This window comes from Perognathus longimembris, chromosome 9, assembly GCF_023159225.1.
Source record: "Perognathus longimembris pacificus isolate PPM17 chromosome 9, ASM2315922v1, whole genome shotgun sequence".
Classification (NCBI taxonomy): domain Eukaryota; kingdom Metazoa; phylum Chordata; class Mammalia; order Rodentia; family Heteromyidae; genus Perognathus; species Perognathus longimembris.
This window is the reverse complement of record NC_063169.1, coordinates 8,786,003-8,808,110: the sequence shown is the minus strand read 5'-3', so window position 1 is coordinate 8,808,110 and position 22,108 is coordinate 8,786,003. Positions and strand designations below refer to the sequence as shown.

The window sequence follows — 22,108 nt, the reverse complement described above, 5'->3', positions numbered from 1 at the left end:
TATACATATACTGAATATACATATCTGCTTCAAAACTTACTGTTTCTATGAATCTCACTGCTTTTACATATGCAGTTTTATGATAGCATCATTATTTGTTGACTTTAAATTTTACATTTTAAACATTGTTCTTTTTGGGGGGGGGGTTGGGGTTTGAGTTATTTATTTATTTATTTATTTAGCCAGTCCTGGGCTTTGCACTCAGGGCCTGAGCACTGTCCCTGGCTTTTTTTTGCTCAAGGCTGGCACTCTGCCACTTGAGCCACAGTGCCACTTTTGTTCGTTTTCTGTATATGTGGTGCTGGGGAATTGAATCCAGGGCTTCATGTGTATGAGGCAAGAACTCTTGCCACTAGGCCATATCCCAGCCCAAACATTGTTCTTTTTTCTTTTTCAAGAAAATGTGGTATATATACACAATGGAATCTATGCTTCCATCAGAAAGAATGATATATTGCTCCATTCATAAGGACATGGAAAGACTTGGAAAAAAATCATATTAAGTGACATAAGTCAGACCCAAAGAAAAATAGGTTCCATGCTTTCCCTCATTTGTAATAATTACAATATGTCTAGTATAGTCCTAGCAGAGGATCACAATACCTCAATAGCTATGTACATATGACCACATAAAATAATGCTAATTGAAATAAACTCTAAGAAATGGAAACAAGATTTGTTTTTTAAAAATGTACTGTGTGAAGCTATTTCTTTCTTCTTTCATTTTTCTTCCCTTTTGTTTATCCCCTGTAACCATTGTTTTTGATTTTGGTACCTTGTGTCTTGTGCATTCATTTATCTGAGTTAGGGAAGGGAAGGAGACTAACAAAATGGTGAGACAGTGGACAAAGGGTGAATGTTAGAATGAACTTTACAACTTGAGGAGAAGGGTGTGTGTGGGGGAAGCAAAGTAGGAGAAAACGAGGGAGGGAATAACAATGTTCTACAAGAAATGGACTCGTTTCCTTACGTATGTAACTGTAACCCCTTTGTACATCACCTTTACAACAAAATAAAATAACATTTAAAAAGTGGAAATATACTTTTATTCTAATTGTTAAGGTGTTGTACAGAGGGGTTATCATTTCATAAGTCAGGAAATAAATTCCTTCCTTCCTTCCTTCCTTGCTTGCTTCCTTCTTTCCTTCCTTCCTTTTTTTTTGTTGTTGTTGGTCATCAGGCTTAAATTCTGGGTGTGGTCGCTGTTTCAGAGCTTGTTTTCTCAGTCTTGAGCTCTACCACTTGAACTACAGTGCCATTTCTGCTTTTCTAGTGGTTAATTGAGATAAGAGTCTCATGGACTTTCCTGCCCAGGCTGGCTTAGAACCATGATCCTCATATCTCAGCCTCCTGAGCAGCTAGGATTACAGGGGATGAGTGTATTTCTTTTTTAGACAATGCCACCTGTTCCTTAGCTTTCCCTCAGTTCCCCTCTTCTGTCCCTGCCCACAGGTTACATAGTTCATTTTCACCTAGTTTATACTGTATAGCATGATTGCATTTGTTCCCCACCCCCCCTTCTTTCTTTCATCAAGGGGCTTGAGGTCAGCGCCTGGGTACTGTCTCTGAGCTTTTTTGCTATTTCTGGTTTTCAGGTGGTTAACAGGAGATAAGACTTTCATGGACTTTCCTGCCTGGCTGGCTTGGAACTTCAATCCTCAGATTTTAGCCTCCTAAGTAACTAGGGTTACAGGTGTGAACCACCAGCACCCTGTTTGTCTGTTTGTCTGGGACTTACATTTGAATTTTTTTTCCTTCAGAAGTTCTGCACAGTGTGGATGGAGTGTTTCACCATAAGCGAAATGTATTTGGAGCTTAATTAAGACCTGAAGGATTCAGATTGCAGACTGTACTGTAATAAAGGCAGGAAAGTATGGCTTTTTATTAGGGAGCAGTTCGTTCACTTGTTTGAGAGACGGGGGAAATTTTATTAATACTTTCATTAGAAACTATTAACATTTTACTAATTGTTTCATGCTGGAGGCCTGGGCGTTGGTTGTATGGCAACTATTACTGTACGCTAATCTGGCCAGGTGTGGTGGTGTGCTCAGGAGGCAGAGACAGAAGGATCAAAGGTTCGAGGCCTACCTGAGGAACAATGGGTTTCAAGCTAGCCTGGTCTACATACTGAGAGGCTATCTCAGAACAAACAAAAATTAACCAAGCAGCCTGGTTCAGGTGGCTCATTCCTGTAATCCGAGCTGCTAAAGAGGCTCACATCTAAGGATTGCTATTAGAAGTTAGTCGTGGCAGGTGAGACACTTTTTTGTTTTGGTTGGTCATGGGGCTTGAACTCTGGCCCTGGGTGCTGTCCCCGAGCTCTTCAGCTCAAGGCTAGTGCCCTACCACGTGAGCCACAGTGCCACTTCTGGTGTTTTTTTTTGTGTGTGTGTTTTTTGTGGCTTATTGGAGAAAAGAGTCTCACAGACTTGTGCCCTGGCTGGTTTTGAACCTCAATCCGCAGATCTCAGCCTCCTGAGTAGCTAGGATGACAGGCGTGAGCCAAGAGTGCCTGGCTTTTTTTTTTTTTTTTCCAGTCCTGGGGCTTGAACTCTGGGTGTGGACACTGTCTGAACTTCTTTTGCTCAAGGCTAGTACTCTTACCGCTTGAGCCACTGCACCACTTCCAGCTCTGTACGTGGTACTGAGGAATGGAAACCAGGGCTTCATGTATGCTAGGCAAGCATTCTACCATTAAGCCACATCCCCAACCCCTCCCATATATATATATATTTTTGGCCAGTCCTGGGGCTTGAACTCAGGGCCTGAGCACTGTCCCCGGCTTCTTTTTGCTCAAGGCTAGCACTCTACACTTGAGCCACAGCGCCACTTCTGGCTTTTTCTGTATATGTGGTGCTGGGGAATCGAACCCAGGGCTTCCTGTGTGCTAGGCAAATGCTTTACCACTAAGCCACAACACCACTTCCGGCTTTTTTTTTTCTTCTGATTATGTGGTACTGAGGGATCAAACCCAGGGCTTCATGCATGCTAGGCAAGTACTCTACCACTATGCCACGTTTCCAGGCCCCATGAGGCTCAACAAAAAGCTGGAATTGGAGGTGTGCAGTGCTTGCGTAGAGTGAAAAAGCCAGGTGAGAGCACAAGGTCCCGAGTTGAGGGCCCAGTAGGGGCACAAAACAAGACTAAACAACAAACCCAAACTAACCAAATGACCAACCAATCAGCTGCCAACTAACCACTACCACCAAAAAGCAAAACAAAGAGAAACCCCCAAACAAAAAAACCAGCAAGCAGGAAAGCAGACAAACCACAACAGGAAAACATTCATCCTGAGTTTATTGAGGATTGGTTTTGTGTGTGTGTGTGTGTGTGTGTGTGTGTGTGTGTGTGTGTGTGTTTGTGCACATGAGAGAAACTAAGAGAGGCAGAGACAGAGGCAGAGAGACAGACAGCCCTTAAGAAAAATCATTTCTACGAAAACGAGGTCTGTGCAGTTGTATCCATACTCTAAAGACATTTTATTAGCATCTGTTAGCTGTACCGAGGGTTTCTGTGTGGCATGTCCATATATACATGCAATTTCACTCGCTATACCCCTTCCCCTCCCAACCCCACTTCAGCAAGCTTCGTTGTTCTACTTTCACACGTGCACATGGGGGATTTTGGCCATATTTGTCCTCTCGTTCTCTCCCCCCTCCATTAACACCCACACCCCAGACAGGACATGGTTTGCCTTCCTGTCACCTTTTTTTTAAGGGTATATTAATTGTTCAAAAGGACTTTAGCTGGTATCAAGGGTCTCACACACATGCATATACTTATTTATCATTTTATTTTATTATATTTTTTTGGCCAGTCCTGGGCCTTGGACTCAGGGCCTGAGCACTGTCCCTGGATTCTTTTTGCTCAAGGCTAGCACTCTGCCACTTGAGCCACAGCGCCACTTCTGGCCGTTTTCTGTATATGTGGTGCTGGGGAATCGAACCCAGGGCCTCATGTACACGAGGCAAGCACTCTTGCCACTAGGCCATATCCCCAGCCCCACATGCATATAGTGTACCCTAATCATGTCGAGCCCCACGTCCCTCTTGCTTTCCTCAGTCCTCACCCTCTACTATTCTTCTGTGGGGAGGTTCCTGTTCTCAGGTGTATTTGTGGTCACCCTTGCTAGCATTACACCTCTTCTCTATGGTCAGTCCAGTAGTTCGTAACTTACTCTTCCTATATAGGAATGCACAAGCTTAATAAATATAACCGAGCCGGTAACTGGTAGCTCATGCCTGGAATCCCAGCTACTCAGGAGGCTGAGATCTGAGGATTGCAGTTCAAAGCCAGCCTGGGCAAGAAAGTCCATGAGACTCTAACCTCCAGTTAACCATCAAAAAGGTGCAAATGGAGCTGTGGCTCCAGTGGTAGAAGCACTAGCCTTGAGAGAAAAAAAACAAGTGAAAGGAAGAGGCCGTTAGCCCAGAACATATATGTACATGTGTGCACGCACACACAGACACACACACGCACATGCATGCACACAATACAATTGGCAAAATACTGAGGAAGCCGTTGGCTTGTAATCCAGCCACAAAGAGGGAGGCTGTCCCCTCTCTCCTCCCGCCTCAGTAACCATCTCTTTCCTACTTCTGCTTTTTCTCAGAGTCCTAAGCCAAATCCAGAAAGGAAGTAAAAGAACGGAACCCTAGGTTTTAAGTGAGGGTAATGCTCTCCTCTGTGAAGGCACAGCAGAGATTTGAAATATTTATGTCTTTGAAATCATCATCTCCATTTTATTTTGTTGTCTCTTGTCATGTAGAACTTTCACTTTTTCCTGAACAAGATTCACATAGAGCTGGCTGGTGGATCACATCTGTACTCCTAGCTCCTGAGGGGGCTGAGATCTGAGGATCACCATTTGAAGCCAGCTCAGGCAGGAAAGTCTGTGAAACTCTTATCTACAATAAACTACTCAGAAAAATCAGGAAGTAGTGGTGTGGCTCAAGTGGTAGAGGGATTCCCTTAAGCACAAAGAGGCTCAGAGACAGAGCCCAAGCCTTGAGTTCAAGCCCCAGGATCAGAAAAAGAAAAAAAAAAGTCTCATGAATTTTTCTGCCCCGGCTTGCTTCAAACTGTATTCCTGAGATCTGAGATTCCTGAGTAGCTAGGATTACAGGCATGAGCCACCAGCCCCAGGCTTACGGTTTGTTTTTTTCTTTTTGTCTTCCTTTGGTCTTAAAGTCCTGGGGAGGTAATAGAATGTGTTCATATACTTTTTTATTTTAATGTGGTGCTGAGATTTGAACTCTGAGCCTCAAGCTTGCTAGGCAGGCACTCTTAACGCTGATCCAAGCCTTTCAACTTTTTTGTTAGAAACAATGCTCCTTAACATGCCATTTGTGCTGCCTAGATCAAAATCAGTGCTATGGTTTTTATGAAGGTGGATTAATTAGTGTAGTGTGGGCGGGTCTCCTGGGGCAGGTTCCACAGGCAGCTTTGCCCATGGAACTCTGTCTGAACTTGTAGCTAAGTAAGAATTATTTTTAAAGGGTGTGGACTCCTCATTCACAGGGCTAAGCTGCTGTGTGGGATATATGTTAATAAGTGGGTGGAGCCTGAGGATAAAGAACCTCTTGTAGTAGATGTGATTGGCTCAGGAGCCAGGTGACTGGCAGTGCAGGAGCTAGGGAAGTTATGATCTCACAAGCTTCAGCATTTCTTTTCTTCTTGCTTGTGCTGGTCCTGGGGTTTGAACTCAGGACCTAGGCACTGACCCTTAGGTTTTTGTTCAAGGCTGGTGTTCTACCACTTGAGCCAAAGCCCTACTTGTAGCGTTTAGGTAGATAATTGGGGCTGAGAGTCTTATGAACCTTTCTACTTCCAGTTGGCTTCCAGTTGTGATCCTCAGATCTCAGCCTACTGAGTAGGTAGGATTACAGGCGTGAGCCACTGGCTCCTGGCTCACTGATTATTTGATTATTTGCACTTTTAGCTCAGGTGATATATCACCCGAGCTTTGATTTGCTTACTTTGGGCTTCCTGATTGTCATGGCTGCGATCACAGGTACAGACTGCCACATCCGGCATCCTTTCTCAGCAGATGAACTATCCAGGGCTCGGCTGACACCACGATCCCCTGGATCTCAGTTTCCCATGTGACCTGGAGTGACATGTGTACTGCTGTTCCCAAGTATGAATTGAGAAGGAAATTATTATTATTATTATTATTTTTTGGTGCCAGTCCTGGGGCTTGGACTCAGGGCCTGAGCACTGTCCCTGGCTTCTTTTTGCTCAAGGCTAGCACTCTGCCACTTGAGCCACAGCGCCGCTTCTGGCCATTTTCTGTATATGTGGTGCTGAGGAATCGAACCCAGGGCCTCATGTATAGGAAGCGAGCACTCTTGCCACTAGGCCATATTCCCAGCCCAGAAGGAAATTTTTATGCCCAGTCTGGCCCCAAACTGTGATCCTCTAATCTTAGCCTTTCAAGTAGCTAGGGTTACAGAGGTGAGCCACTAGCATCCAGCTCAGGCTTCAGTTGAGTAATCTGAGAAACAGTGATTTCCACCTTATTCAATTATTTGTTTATTGTGCAGATTCAATGGTGTAACTTACTTAAAACACTCAAAGTGTAGGACTTGGAGAAAATGGTATCTGTGGTTATTGGAATAGCATAGCAATAACTCATATCAGAGGCAGTTATTGCCAGGCACTGGTGGCTCACACCTGGAATCCTAGCTACTCAGGAGGCTGAGATATAAGGATCGCAGTATGAAGCCAACCCAGGCAGCAAAGTCCATGAGATTCTTACCTCCAGTTAACCACCAGAAAATGGAAAGTGGCTCACATAGTTGAGGGCTAGCCTTGAGCAAAAGAGCTCAGTGCCCAGGCTCTGAGTTTGAGCCCCACAACTGACCAAAAAAAAAAAAGAAGCCAGCTGGGGAAGAAAAGTTGGTGACATTTTTATCTTCAGTTAACCTGTAAGAAGCCGGAAGTGGAGGTGTGACTCAAATGGCAAAGTGCCAGCCTTAAGCAGAAAAAGCCAAGCATGAGCCCAAGGAAGTGAGGTCAAGTTCTAGTAGTAGCACACAGACACAGACACAGACACACACACGGAGCAATTATAAATCATCTATTGGGCTGATTGTGAACTGGGAATGCTACAAAGGTCTGTCACTAAGCGGAAACGGGAAAGGATTTAACACATTAAATACTTAGTTTCCTCATAGCACTGGGAACATTAATGTAAAATATTTAATTTCTAGGGCCCTGTGAAGTTGGCACTATGATCTCCATTTTGGGGATGAGGAAACTGAAGCTAAGAGAGAACAATTAATTTTTTCTAGCTAAACAAGTTACTAAAGGTTGAAGCCTGAATTTGAAGTTAGTTGCCTGAGGACCAGAGACCTTGAAAGGTCTGCCTGCAAGAGAGTGACCTATTTTTGTGTACTATATTTTGGGATAGTGGTGCAATGCTTTTTAGGCATCCTCCTCCAAAAGCATTTTCACATTTACTTACAGCAGTTTAGATCAGATCCGATAAAATCTAATTTGGGTCTACACTGCTGGAGCTGGACATGTTGTAGAATCCCATCAGTCAGGAGAGTGAGATGAGAGAATCAGGAGTTCAAGCCCAGCCAGGCATTACAGGCTCATGCCTGTAATCCTAGCTACTCAGGTGGCTGAAATCTCAGGCTCATGGTTTGAAGCCAGCATGGGTAGGCAAGTTCAAGTTCAAGGACCTGTACCAAACAAACAAACAAACAACAACAACAAATTCATGGCCAGCTTGGGCTTTGTTAAAAAAACACAAAAACAAGAATTGCAAAATGAGCTGGGCACTAAGTGGCTCACACCTGTAATCCTAGCTGTTGAGGAGGCTGAGATCTGAAGATTGAGATTCAAAGCCAGCCCGGGCAGAAAATTCCATGAGACTCTTATCTCCAATCAAACACCAAAAAAGACAGAAGTAGAAATGTGGCTGGAGTAGTAGAGTGCTAGTCTTGAGCACAAAAACTCAGGGACAGTGCCCAGGCCTTGAGTTCAAGCTCCAGAAGCAGCGTGTGTGTATGTGTGTGTGTGTGTGTGTGTGTGTGTGTGTGTGTATGTGTGTGTGTATGTGCATGCACACACGCGCGCACACTGCAAAATGAAATGCTAGTTCTTCTCTTAATTTATTATAAGCTTCATAGAGTTTTCACAGATCCTGGCAGGAACCTCAAAGATAAGCCAACTGAATTGCCTAATTTCTATCTGGAGCGATGAAGGCAAAAGGCTGGCATTTGGAGACTTGCCCAAGATCAAGTTGCTTACTGGTGGCAGTGCTGTGAATGGATTATAGTTCTCTAGATTTGCAGCTCGCAGTCACTTCTGTTGACCAGTGGGTGTAAGAGCTAGGATATATTTGCAAATGGTCATTTTTTTATGGTATAAAAGAAAATGAGATTAGGGAGCTTAATGATGCTTACTAACATATATGTGCCGTGTCCCTTAGCTTTTTTTTTTTTTGCTCAGGTCTAGTACTCTACTACTTTGAGCCATAGCTCCACTTCCAGCTTTCTGGTGGTTAATTGGAGATGAGAGTCTCAAGACCTTTCCTGTCTGGGCTGGCTCCAAACCACGATCCTCAGATCTCAGCTAGGATAACAGGTGGGAGCCACCAGCACCTGGCCTTAGCTATTTTGCTCAAAGCTGGAGCTCTACCTCCTTGAGTCACAACTCCACATCCGTGTTTCTGGTGGTTAACTGGAGATACGAGTCCCACAGACTTTCGTGTCAGGGCTGTTTTGAAATCACAATTTGCAAACATTGGCTTCTTCAGTAGCTAGGATTGCAGGTGTGAGCCAGCAATGCCTGACTGAACAGGAGAACAGCTCTCTGCTAGGGCCTCACAAATTGAACATTGACACAGTACTGGAAAGCCTGAGAGTGAAATTTGGGCCCTGATAAGTCTATGTTGACTGATGGGAGGGAGGTGTTGGGAAGACCTTTCTCTGGCCTGCTTGTATTTCCAGCCCCTCTCAAGCCTAAGTATTGGTGCTAATTGTCAGCAGTGGAAAAACTTGTCTTGGGATTTGCTTGTGAATCAGTGACTGAGTGAAGTTGAAAATAAGCACACTAATTCTTCAAACTCCAAGTTCAACATGTGCTGCGCTTCTTCTAAGGCGGAATGAGTCACTGGCCTCATGACTCACCGAAGGGCTGCGTTGGAAACAGAAATCAGATTCCATCCGGGAAGAATTTGGGCTGGATTACTGGTGATCCTTTAGGTCTTGTGAAAGATGGCTTTCTAATACAAAACAGTTGTTTCTCCTTTAATTGATTACCCCTTGATTGATTTTTTTTTGTATGTGAAAATATGAATGAATGAGTGTTGGGAATTAGAGGAAGGATAGATGGGAGGTTCCAGAAGAATAATATTAATCCATTACTAACATTATTCTTGTGGAATATATTAACATTAATAATATATGAATGTCAATGGCATGTGATAATGTTAATAATGTTGAAGGTACAGAGAGAGCAAGCCCTGATTGATGGCTCACATCTGTAATCCTAGCTACTTAGGAGGCTGAGATCTAAGGGTTATAGTTCAGAGCCAGTCCAGGCAGAACAGTCAGTGAGAATCTTCTCTCCAATTAGCCAGCAAAAAGCCGGAAGTGGGGCTGGGAATGTGGCTTAGCGGTAGAGTGCGCTTGCCTAGCATGCATGACGCCCTGGGTTCGATTCCTCAGCACCACATACACATAAAAAGCCAGAAGTGGTGCTGTGGCTCAAGTGTGAGAGTGCTAGCCTTGAGCAAAAAATGCCAGGGACAGTGCTCAGGCCCTGAGTCCAAGCCCCAGGACTGGCCAAAAAAAAAAAAAAAAGCCAGAAGTGGAGCTGTGGTGCAAGTGGTAGAACACTAGCCACGAATGGAAAAAATTAAGCCAGATTGGAAGGCTCTGAGGTCAAGCCCCTGTATCAGCACACACATATGCACACATATGCACACAAATGTGCATTTGCTATTTGTTGCTTAGTGTGTTACGACTTAGGTAACATAATATAAATAGATAACACAGGAAATAAAACATTAGACAATGTGATATATAAAAAATCTTGAAAGGACTTTGAATGCTTTTGTGTGTGTGTGTGTGTGTGTGTGTGTGTGTGTGTGTGAGTGTGACAGTACTGAAACTTGAACTCAGAACCTGGTTACTGTCACCTAGCTTTTTCACTCAAGGGAGACATTCTACCACTTGAGTCATACCTCCACTTCTGGCTTTTTACTGAGGTAAGAATCTCACAGACTTTCGTATCCAGTCTTGCTTTGAACTTGAGTCCTGGTTTCAACCTCCTGAGTGGCTTGGAATATGGTTGTGAGCCGCCAATATCCGGCTCAATTATGTTTATGAAACATGCACATTCCTTCACAGGTAGATTGTTATGAATCATTGGGTTCATCACAGAGACAAGGTGATATTCTGCTAGAATTACAGGCATAAGCCACCATCCTCCAGCTGGATTTTATAAGTTTTTTTTCATAAAGAAATGATATTGTTTGAGTAGAAAGATAGGTTGAGCCAAATATCAACATTATACAACGGAGAATGATCATAGTGTACCTCACAGACATATATTATTTTATGTTTTGGGTTAAAATACAAAAAAATAGTAAAATAAAAAATAATTTTAGGCTTGAAGCCACACACACACACACACACACACACACACACACACACGGTAGAAGGATAGAAGAGTTTTTGCTTCATGCTTGTGTCTGCAAAGAGTACTTCTTGTGTTTGATTTTGTGTCTGCTACTGTTACCTTTTTCTTCCAGAGAGACATAGATGTCCATTCATAAACAGACCACCTCTGTTGACATATTTGGCATTTGTTGGGACCCCGTTATTTCACACGATGGAGAAGGGGAGAATGTGTTGGGGGAAGGAGCGGATGGGGGGGCCTGGCAGTCATGAGAAGACATTGCATTTTTTTCTTTTCCTGAAACTGGGGCTTGAACTCAGGGCCTGGACTCTGTCCCTGACCATTTGTCCTCAAGGCTAGCACTCTACTAATTGAGCCACAGCTCTACTTCCAGCTTTTTTGGTAGTTAGATGGAGATAAGAGTCTCTTGGACTTTTCTGCCTGGGCTGGCTTTGAACTGTGATCTTCGGATCTCAGCCTCCTGAGTAGCTAGGATTACAGGCGTGAGCCATCAGTGCCTGGCAAACATGTTTATTATTCTACGTTGCTGAGTAGCACAGGGCTGCTATACTGGTTAGGTGCTTGTGCACACACACATACACACACACACACTTGCATTGGAAAATCCATTTTTTTTTTCCAATAGTGTTTCTGGATTTAGCTGCATTTTCAATTATATACCACTTTTCCTCCTTCAGTGAGTCTCCAGAGCCATTGGTGGGAACAGATGTCAGAAGAGGTAGCATATGGTTTTTTACAGAGTATATTTAAAAGTTAAGGAAAGGTTAGTTTTTGTGTATGCTTATTATACAACTTAAAAATAGCACGGACTCTATTTGTAAATCAAACGACTGGTTGTCAGGCCGTGCCAAGTGTGAAGCCTTCAAACAAGGTTCTTTTGAGTTCCTTGGGCGGCTCAGGGAAGGACATAGCCTCTAAAGGCTTGTGTGACAGGCTTGTTGAGATTTCACAGGAAAATGTGATCGCGGTTTAGCAAAGTTATCTGGAATAGCATGAAGAGGAACGTTCTATAACAAGGTGTGTCCTTGGTGAGTGATTTAAAAGAGTGCCACTGAGATGTGTAAGAAATGGTGGCCCTGTGCCACATCCGAGGGGAGTGGGGTTTCTGAAAGACAGAAATATGTTAACAAGGGTTTTCAAATACTGAAATACTGTCTATTAATTTTCTGCCTAGCAACAGTAGAGAAAGAGGTTATTATTCCTCTTCTACCCTGACTCCACCATCCTTAGTTTTATGTTTCAGTGGCATAGACTATTGCTTAAATATTAGGACTTTCAAATAAGTCCTATGCTATGAGTTAGTAAGTGTCTGGGAAATTCCAAACTGTATTAATAGATTTAGAGGGAAGACAATGCATTAAGAAAAAGTGAAAGCTGGGCACTGGTGGCTCACATCTGTAATCCTAGCTTCTCAGGAGGCTGAGAGCTGAGGATTGCAATTCAAAGCCAGCCTAGGTGGGAAAGTCCATGAGACTCTAATATCTAATTAACCACCAGAAAACCAGAAGTAGAGCTGTGGCTCAAATGGTAGAGCAATAACCTTGAGCAAAAGAGATTAGGACCAGTGCCCAGGCCCAGAGTTCAAGCCCTATGAGTGACAAAAAAAGTTAAGTATTTAAAAATAACTTTTGTTCTTTCGGTGCTGGGACTTGAATTCAGGACTTTAGGCTTATGTAGGCTGGCTTTCTTATTATTACTTTTTCTTTCATGCTGGTATAAGGGCTTAAACTCAAGGCCTCTCATTCTCTTAGCTTTTTCATTCATAGCTGATACTCTACCACTTGAGCTGTAGTTCCACTTCTTTTTTTTTTTTTTTTGGCCAGTCCTGGGCCTTGGACTCCGGGCCTGAGCACTGTCCCTGGCTTCTTCCCGCTCAAGGCTAGCACTCCGCCACTTGAGCCACAGCGCCGCTTCTGGCCGTTTTCTATGTATGTGGTGCTGGGGAATCGAACCTAGGGCCTCGTGTATCCGAGGCAGGCACTCTTGCCACTAGGCTATATCCCCAGCCCTGTAGTTCCACTTCTGCCTTTTGACCTGATTTGTCTGCCTCAGCTGGCTTTGAATCCCTGTCTTCACATCTCAGCCTCCTGAGTAGCTAGGCTTCAAGGCATGAGCCACTGGCATCTGGCAAAAGTTGGCTTTGGATTCATGAAGCTAGAGAGTAGAGCTCATGTAGGATCTCTTTACACATCCTGAGAGAATTAGAATTGCATGAGATGCCTATCTGCCCTTACACTCTCACTTCTGGGTGGAGTGCTTAACTTTGGCTAGCTGTCTTCCTTGGTTCAGTGACTGGTGTCATGTTTCTACAGTTGGACCCAGATAGGTGATCATCCAGCTCTTCCAACTTTTCTTTAGTGAGGAAGGTAATCGAAGGTAGTCTGACTAACCATTACATTAAAAAGAAGTTCTATGCAATGAGATTTCCTGCACTTCAGATCTGGTAAGCTTGTTTTGAATTGCCAAAATATTTGTCTTCCAATTAGTCAACCTAGGAGATTTATTTGGGTTGTAGACTCCCATCTGTTTGCTCATTTTTCCTTGCTTGAGGTCACTTGGATAAAAATAAATCTCCGTTGCCTGAGCGTTCCTCAGTCTTTGTGAATTTGCTGGTCATGGGAGGTGGGCTGTGTCAGATCGGGCTGGAAAGGAAGCACATTGTTTCCTCCATTAACTGAGCTGACAGATTAGTCAGCCTCATGATTTATCTGTGTGTGTGTGTGTGTGTGTGTGTGTGTGTGTGTGCATGCACGCGCGTGCCAATCCTGGGGCTTGAATTCAGGACCTGGATGCTGTGCTTTAGCTTTTGTACTAAAGACTAGTGCTCTATCATTGGAGCCACAGCTCCATTTCTGATTTTTTGGTTGTTAATGGGAGAAGTGTCTCATAGATTTTCCTGCCCAGATTGCCTCTGAACTCTGATCCCAGATCTCAGTCTTCTGATGAATTCGGATTGAAGGTGTGAGCCATCGGTGCCCAGCTCGGATACATCCTAAATGAGAGGGGAGAAGCCATTGTCACTCTCAGTGATGGGGTGCTGACTCACTGTAGGTTAATCTTTTCTATTTTCTTCAAGTGTGAGAGTCTGGTGGGCCCCCCTGCCGGACAAAAGCCAACTCCCACGGCGATCTGATCTGCTGGCAGGTCACCCTACCCAAGGCTGCTCCACCTGGGATGGTTTATGCAATATGGTTCTGATGGCCCACTAGCATAGTGTGAAGAACAAAGGAGTCAGGAAGACTGAGGGTTTCAACTTCTGGAATTGTCATGATGGGGAGAGCAACGAGCCAAGTCAGACTATGGAACCTGGACAGATAAGCAAATGTCTATATAAAAAAAGAACAAATTGCTTATTTTACCAACTCATTGTACAACACTGCTTTAATGCTACCAGCTGCCTGGTGAGAACCCAGCTCCACCATTTCTTGGTGTGTGTGTGTGTGTGTGTGTGTATGTGTGTGTGTGTGTGTTGGTACTCAGGCTTGAACTCGGCTTCATGCTCTTGCTTAGTTTTTCATTTAAGGCTGGCCCTCTACCACTTCAGTCACAGCTCCACTTCCAGCTATTTTGATAGTTAGTTGGAGATAAGAGTTTCACAGACTTTCCTGCTTGGGTTGGCTTTGAGCCACAATCCTCAGATCTCAGCCTCCTGAGTAGCTAGGATTATAGGCGTGAGGCTGACTACTTCCAGCTTTCTTGCTGGTTCATGGGAAATAAGAAATCTCTTGGGTTTGTCTGCCTAGGCTGCCTTTCCTATGCTCTGTTTTCATGTCTGCTTTGGTTTTCACGTTGTAGACACATTTCTGTCCTGCTCATTTCAGCACAGCAGTGAATACTAAAAATCAAAATAAACCAGGGGCTTACATTTGTAATCCTAGCTACTCAGGAGGCTGAGATATGAGAGTTTATGGTTTGAAGCCAGCCTGAGCAGAAAAGTCTGTGAGACTCTTTATCTCTCAACCATGAAAAAGCCAGGTGTGGAGATATGGGTCAAGTGGTAGAGTGCCAGCTTTGGGCAGAAAAACCCCCTAAAGTTGGGGAGGCCTTGAGTTCAAGCCCCAGTACTGGCCCCAAAACAAAATTTAAAAAACCCAATAAAACAAAACACCATTTTTTCTTTAAAAAATTGTCTTTAAACCGTTGCACAAAGGAGTTTCAATTCAACATATCACTTTATGAGTGCAATGCATGTAGTGTGTGTGTGTATGTGTGTGTGTGTGTGTGTGTGTGTGTGTTTGTGCTGATCCTGGGGTTTGAACTTGGGTCCTGGGCACTGTCTCTGAGCTCTTTTGCTCAAGGCCATCACTCTACCATTTGAGCCACAGCTCCACTTCTGGCTTTTTGGGTAGTTAGTTGGAGATGAATCTCCCAGCCTTTCCTGCCTGTGCTGGCTTCCAATCACCGGAACCCTCAGCTCTCAGCTAGGATTGCAGGCACGAGCCCAGGGCGCAGCTCAGTACAGCATCTTGAGCCTCAGGTTCGCTTTTGACACTGGGAAGTGTCCCTCCAGCGTATGCAGCCTTAGAATGGCAGCCAGAGCTGGGAGCTCACACCTGCAATCCTAGCTACTCAGGAGGCTGAGATCCCAAGGATTGTGGTGGTTTGAAGCCAGCCCAGGCAGGAAAGGCTGTGAGATTCTTTATGTCTCACAGACTCTGGCTTCAAACCATGATCCTCAGATCTCATCCTCTTCAGTAGTTAGGATTAAGGCATGAACCACTGGCGCCTGGCCTTTTATTATTACTTTGGTGGTACTAGGGTTTGAAATCAGACTCCTAGGTTTGCCAGGCCAGTGCTCTACCACTTGACCTATGCCCCTGACCCTTTTTGCTCTAATTATTTTTTGAGTAGGGTCTCACATTTATGCCTGGGCCGACCTGAACCTACAGTCCTCTTATTTATGCTTCCTGCATAGCTAGGCTCACAGGCGAATACCATCACACTTAGGTTTGTTTGTTGAGGAGGGGAGGGTATGTTGGAAGTTTTGCCAAGACGAGCCTTAAACCATGACCCCAGACTCCTAAGTAGTTAAGATGATGGACATGAATTACTATGCTCAGCTCAGAATTTTTTTAAATTGCATATATTTAAAGTAGGCAATATATTGTTATGAATTGTATATAAGTAGAAAAATGGTCACTGTACATGAAGCAAATTATTCTACCCATCATCTGACATAGTTATCCATTCTGTGTGTGTGTGTGTGTGCACGTGCGCATGTGTGTGTGTCTGTGTGTGCGTGCATTGGTACTAGTACTTGAACTCAGGGCCTACTGCTCTTCCTTGGCTTTTTAGCTCAAGGCAGATGCGATGTTGTTTGAGCCACAGCTCTAGTTCTGGCTTTTTGATGGTTAATTAGAGATAAGAGTGTTGAGGACTTTTCTGCCCTGGCTGGTTTTGAACTGTGATCCTACTATCTCAGCCTCCTGAGTAGCTAGGAGTACAGGAGTGAGCATCTGGTATCTGGCTAGTTCTAACTTGGGAAGTTCCAGCTTCCTGAAAAGTATTTCTCAGACTGGATGTGGTGGTTCATGCCCACAATTCCAAGCACCGGGAGGCACAGATAGGAGGAGGATCACCATTGGAGGCCAGCTCACAAAAAAAAAAAAAAATACAGCAGCAAACCACGCTGAGGATGAAGTTCAACTGGCAGAGTTCAATTCTTCGTGTTTTGGTGCGAGAATATGTAAACATTTCTAGAATTCTGGGCGCTCATCAATTTGTGTTTGACCAAATAGTTTATGATTCCATCTATACCTTACAGCATATTTTGTGAGCTTTGTGTTGTGTCTATTCAACTTATGAAAAATGTTTTCTTCTGTTTGTCTTTTAGGTTCCTTTAAGACACTGACTCTGCCTTCAGTAAGTATTCACTTAAGGAATTTGGTTTCACTGGAGGCCAACATCTGGAGTGAGCTAAGCCAGATGTTGCCTGTGTTTGCTCCTCTGCAGAGTTTCTACTTCATAAATAACATGATGTGATTGCAGAGTGGGAGAATTTTGGGGGAAGGAGAGAGCAAGTGAGAAGGGGAAGAGGAAAAGAGGGAGGGAGAGGTGAATACCAATGACGTGCTAGAATAAATTATGTATAGTACATTATGTAATAATATACTATGTATTAATTACATATGAGTCCTTACATTGATATATTATATATTTCAGTTATCTGATAATAGCATAATGCTTTCACATTACCTTTATAATAACAATAAAAAACTGAATATTAAAAAATGGCATAATGATATGTTAAATTTATTGAAAAGGAGAGAGGAGGAGGGTTAAGAAAGTGATCTAACTATTATACACAGGTTTGTAAATATTACAAAGACACTTTTGTACAATTAATTTATGCTAATAAAAATAAAAAAATGCTCATACCTATAATCTTAGCTACTACAAGAGACTGAGATCTGAATATTGCAATTTGAAGTCATCCCAGGAAGATAAGTCCATGAGATTCTTATTTCTAATTAACGCCCCCAAAGCTGGAAGTGGAGGTGTGGCTTAAGTGGTAAGGCCACATAGCTCTGAGTGAAAAAGCTAAGGAATGGTTACCCAGACTCTGAGTTCAAGCTCCAGTACCATCACCAACAAAGAAAAGAAAAGAAAAGAAAGTTGGTTTTAGAAATTCCTCAGTGAAATAGATTAATTTGTATTGGCTTTTATGTCTACGAATATTTCTTGTAAGTTTGGTTGAGTTCAATCAAACCTCAGATTATTTAAGACTTATTTGAGAACACTAAGAATTATTTAAGAATGTTACCTCAAGGAGAATGGCTGTTAGCCTCTTGAAACTTGTAGCTGGGATCTTTCCTCTTGTAAAATAGAGCACGTCACTATGTTTGGTCTCACTTCTGACTTAACGAGGCTGGAAGTCCTGAATTGTAATTAGCTCTGTTCATAGTTTCCTTGGCTTTGAAGAGGGCAGTGTTATACTCAACCATGCTGGAACTTGAAGTAGAAGGACCAAAACGTTCTGTGTTTAGTGGAAGTTTTGTCTTTTTAAAAATTTTTATTTTTTTTTTGCCAGTCCTGGGCCTTGAACTCAGGGCCTGAGCACTGTCCATGGCTTCTTTCTGTTCAAGGCTAGCACTCTGCCACTTGAGCCACACTGTCACTTCTGGTCTTTTCTATACATGTGGTGCTGAGGAATGGAACCCAGGGCTTCATGTATATGAGGCGAGCACTCTTGCCACTAGGCCACATTCCCAGCCCCGAAAGTTTTGACTTTTGGGGGCTACTTTTTAGCTTTAATTTTGGTGTTTAAAAAAACTGTGTTAAGGAGTTAGAGGTATGACTCACGATAGAGCCAGTAAGCAATGAGTGAATCAGCCAATAAGCAAAACTCAGATGTTGAGTTCTGGTCTCAGACAACAAATATTACTATGTTGAAATATAATTTTCTTCATAATTGAGCTTGCTATCTCTAGAGCTGAGAGCCTCACTCATTCTACCCTAGCCACTTGTCTCTCCCTCCCTCCCTCTCCCCTCTCTTTCTCTTTCTCTCTTCCTCTTTCTCTCTCTTTCTTTTTTCTTTCTATGTGTCTATCTCACTCTTTCTGTTCCTGTTGGTCTCTCTGTCTCTTTGTCTTGCTTTCTGTCTCTGTCCATCTATGTCTGTTTCTGTCTCTGTCTTTCTGTGTCTCTCTCTGTGTCACTGTTGGTCTCTGTCTCTCTCTGCCTGCCTGCCTCCCTGCTTGCCAGTTGGTTTCGCTGTATCTCTTTCTTGAATGTCCTGGAGTGAAATAAGATATCAGAGGATTGTATGATTTACTAGAGAAATGGAACGGGGTTATTATTTTACCGAGAGTCATTAAACCGGATTATTAAAAGTTGCTTGTGGGGGCTGGGGATATAGCCTAGTGGCAAGAGTGCCTGCCTTGGATACACGAGGCCCTAGGTTCGATTCCCCAGCACCACATATACAGAAAACGGCCAGAAGCAGCGCTGTGGCTCAAGTGGCAGAGTGCTAGCCTTGAGCGGGAAGAAGCCAGGGACAGTGCTCAGGCCCTGAGTCCAAGGCCCAGGACTGGCAAAAAAAAAAAAAAAAAAAAAAGTTGCTTGTGTACTAATCTTACTTTCCAAGGCTTTGACCTGGAATTTTGTACTTTTAATACCTTGCTTTGTTTCAGAGTTTCTCACCCTTAATGTACAACAGAGTAGCATCCATTAAGAGGTACATTTGGGAGGCTTCTCTGAGACCAGGTGGCCTTTGACCTTGGCCTTGTCATATTACAGACTTAAGTAGGATTGCATTATTATCTCATGAGTCAGGTCCATCTATCACATCTTGAAGATTCCAGGTTAAACACATTCAGAATCTTCACTTGTCTTTGGGACAGGGGACCAAACAACATACTACTGCTAAAAATGGAAAGAGAGTGGAAGAAAGTCAAAGTCATAGGCAGGCAGACATGGAGAAAAACCTTTACAACCTTTGTGACAATAAAATATTTCATTCTGGCGGGGGGCATGAGGGACAAGGTAACAAACAGTACAAGAAATGTATCCAATGCCCAACGTGTGAAACTGTAACCTCTCTGTACATCAGTTTGATAATAAAAATTTGAGAAAAAAAATATTTCATTCTGCCAGGCAATGTGGCTCATGCCTGTAATCCTAGGTATTCAAGAGGCTGAGATTCGAGATCATGGTTTGAAACCAGCCTAGGAAGAAAAGTCTGTGGCACTCTCATCTCCAATTAACCAGAAAAGGGCCAGAAGTGGAGTTGTGGAGAGGTGGTGGGATGCCAGGCCTTAGTGAGAAAGCTAAGGGACACTGCCCAGGCCCCGAGTTCAAGCTCTAGTACTGGCGCTACTCAGGAGGCTGAGATTGGAGAATCAAGGTTTGACGCCCCAGTAGACAAATTGGTGAGATCCTTAGCTCTAAATAAACAGCAAAATATCAAGGAGTGGAAGTGTAGATCAAGTGCCAGCTTTGAGCCAAAACGCTGTGGGACAACACCCAGGCTCTGAGTTCAAGTCTCAGTACTGAAACACTCCCCCCCTAACCGCCCCCCCCCACATTGAAAACATTTTTGAGGTAAATCAGTGAGACTTGGATATGTCTGATCTCTTTCTCTTTTTCTTCCAGCTCCCTCTGAACAGTGCAGATGCCATTTATGAGCTACGCGTCACAGGACAGTCTCGGGATGAGATTTTATTCTCCAATAGCACACGCTTATCCTTTGAGACCAAGAGAGTGTCTGTCTTCATTCAGACAGACAAGGCGCTATACAAGCCCAAGCAACAAGTGAAGTTCCGGGTTGTTACCCTCTTATCAGACTTCAAGCCTTATACAACAACACTGAATATTCTAATTAAGGTAAGTGGGCCTGTAGTCACTGGCCAAATGAGTACATCGACCCTCAAGCCTAGACATATTTACATTTGTAGCAAATATCCCATTGGCGGTTTGATGCTCAATGAGTCTTCCTCCCCTCCCTGTTCTCTCTCTTTTTGTTTCTTGGGATAGGATCTTCCTATGTAGCTCAGTCTGGCCTTCACCTAGACACTTGACTCAACCTTCTAAGTGCTGGGATTAGAGATGGGTGCCATCTCCCCTCCCCTCAATGAATATTTATGTATTTGTGCCTGTACTAGGGCTTGGACTCAGGGCCTCACACTTTCTCTTAACTATTTTGCTCAAGGCTGGGGCTTTACCACTTGAGCCACACCTCTATTTTCAGCTTTTTGATGGTTAATAAGAGTCTGCAGACTTTTCTGTCTGGACTGGTTTCCTCAGCCTCCTGAATAGCAAGGATTATAGGTGTGAGCCACCAGCAACTGGTTCTTGGGGAAAATTTCCTCCCCTCCCCTCTTCTTCCCTTTACTCTTCTTTTGTGCCAGTACTTGGGCTGGAACTCAGGGCCTGGGTGCTGTCCTTTGTTCTTTATTTGCTCTTTACCACTTTTACCACACCTCCACTTCTTAGGAAAAATTTCTCTTCTCTTCCTTTCTTTTCCTTTTTCTTTTTTTTGCCAGTCCTGGGGCTTGATGAACTCAGGGCCTGAGCACTGTCCCTGAGCTTCTTTTTGCTCAAGGCTAGCACTTTACCAATTGAGCCACAGCGCCACTTCTGGCTTTTTCTGTCTATGTGGTGCTGAGCAATAGATCCCAGGGCTTCATGCATGCTTGGCAAGCACTCTATCGCTAAGCCACATTCCCAGCCCATTGGGCAAAATGTCTAAAAAGAGGACTTGGCAAAACTGATTTCCCAGGCTCAAACTGAGTCCAGCACCACCTGCAGGCTGATGTGGGGAAGTGCATCTGGGAGCCAGCAGGCCAACCTTTTGGAACTCAATCAGGCCAGCCCATAATAGCTCTGGACTACAGCTAAGAATCTGATCATCACCGAATGTTCGGGGATACTCAGTGTTTTTAGTGGGGATTGCAGCCTGCCCCAGTCATTGGGCTTCTCAGGAAGGAAAGAGGCTTAGTAGTGGAAAAGCATGCCCAATCTCCACCCTGATTCTGGCTTCCTTCAGGAAGTTTGGCCCGGCATTATGGAAGGAAGTGCCTCTGTTTCTGAGACAGCAGCCGCGTCTGGCTTCTTGTCTGGCCTTTCTTTAAGAAGTTTGGCCTTCAAGAGGGAGGTTCTGGTTAAAAAAAAAAAAGAATGAGAACTACTTTGTACAAATGCAGGAGTACGGCTTTTGTATCATTTCTGAAGGTGGAAATGAATGACATTGAATACTAGGTGAGGTAGATTTTTGGATACATTTATGACAAAGCATAAGACATAAATGTATATATGTACATATATACATATGTACATACAGATAAATTAGTCAATAGCTACCTCTGATGAGAAATCAAGGGAAAAGGGCGATTTTCGCCATTGATTCTGTACACTCCTTATGTCCATTAAGTTTTTAATCACAAGGCTAGATTCATATATTATTTATATGGTGTAAAAAGCATGTAGAAAATGTGTAACGGTAACCCCTCTGCACATCACCTTTACAATAAAGAAAAGTGTATAGAGTCCAGGTGCTAGTGTCTCATGCTTGTAATCCTAGTTACTCAGGAGGCTGGGATCTGAGGATCCCGTTTCGAAGCCTACCTGGGAAGAAAAATCCATGCTACCTGACTCATATAATTGTAATCCCTCTGTACCTCACCTATATAATAATCGTAAGGTAAATTAATTAAAATCCACGAGACTTCTATCTTACCTCCAGTGAATCAACAAAAGGCTGGAAATTGAAATGTGGCTCAAGTGGTAGAAGGTCAGCTTTGAGGGAAAAAGCTACAGAGCAGCACCCAGCCTTGCGTTCACACCCCAATATAGCACATGTGTGTGCACACACACACATTCACAAAACCAAATAAAACCAGAAATAGATCTACAGGTACACATTCTCCAGCCAAGATTTACTATCACTGGCACAAGTAGCAGGTCCGGTGAGTGGCTTTTGACAGATACAGAGCTATCAGAGGTGTCTCAG

General features: G+C 43.6%; 1 protein-coding gene across 1 annotated transcript in view; it reads left to right on the top strand.

The window, feature by feature from the left end:
- Window positions 1-22,108, top strand: part of LOC125357512 (CD109 antigen-like) — a 71,510-nt gene that overhangs the window by 4,901 nt on the left and 44,501 nt on the right. The window contains exons 3-4 of the mRNA XM_048354491.1: window positions 16,493-16,521; window positions 19,753-19,983. Coding sequence (XP_048210448.1) covers window positions 16,493-16,521; window positions 19,753-19,983 — 260 coding nt within the window. The remainder of the gene's footprint in view (window positions 1-16,492; window positions 16,522-19,752; window positions 19,984-22,108) is intronic.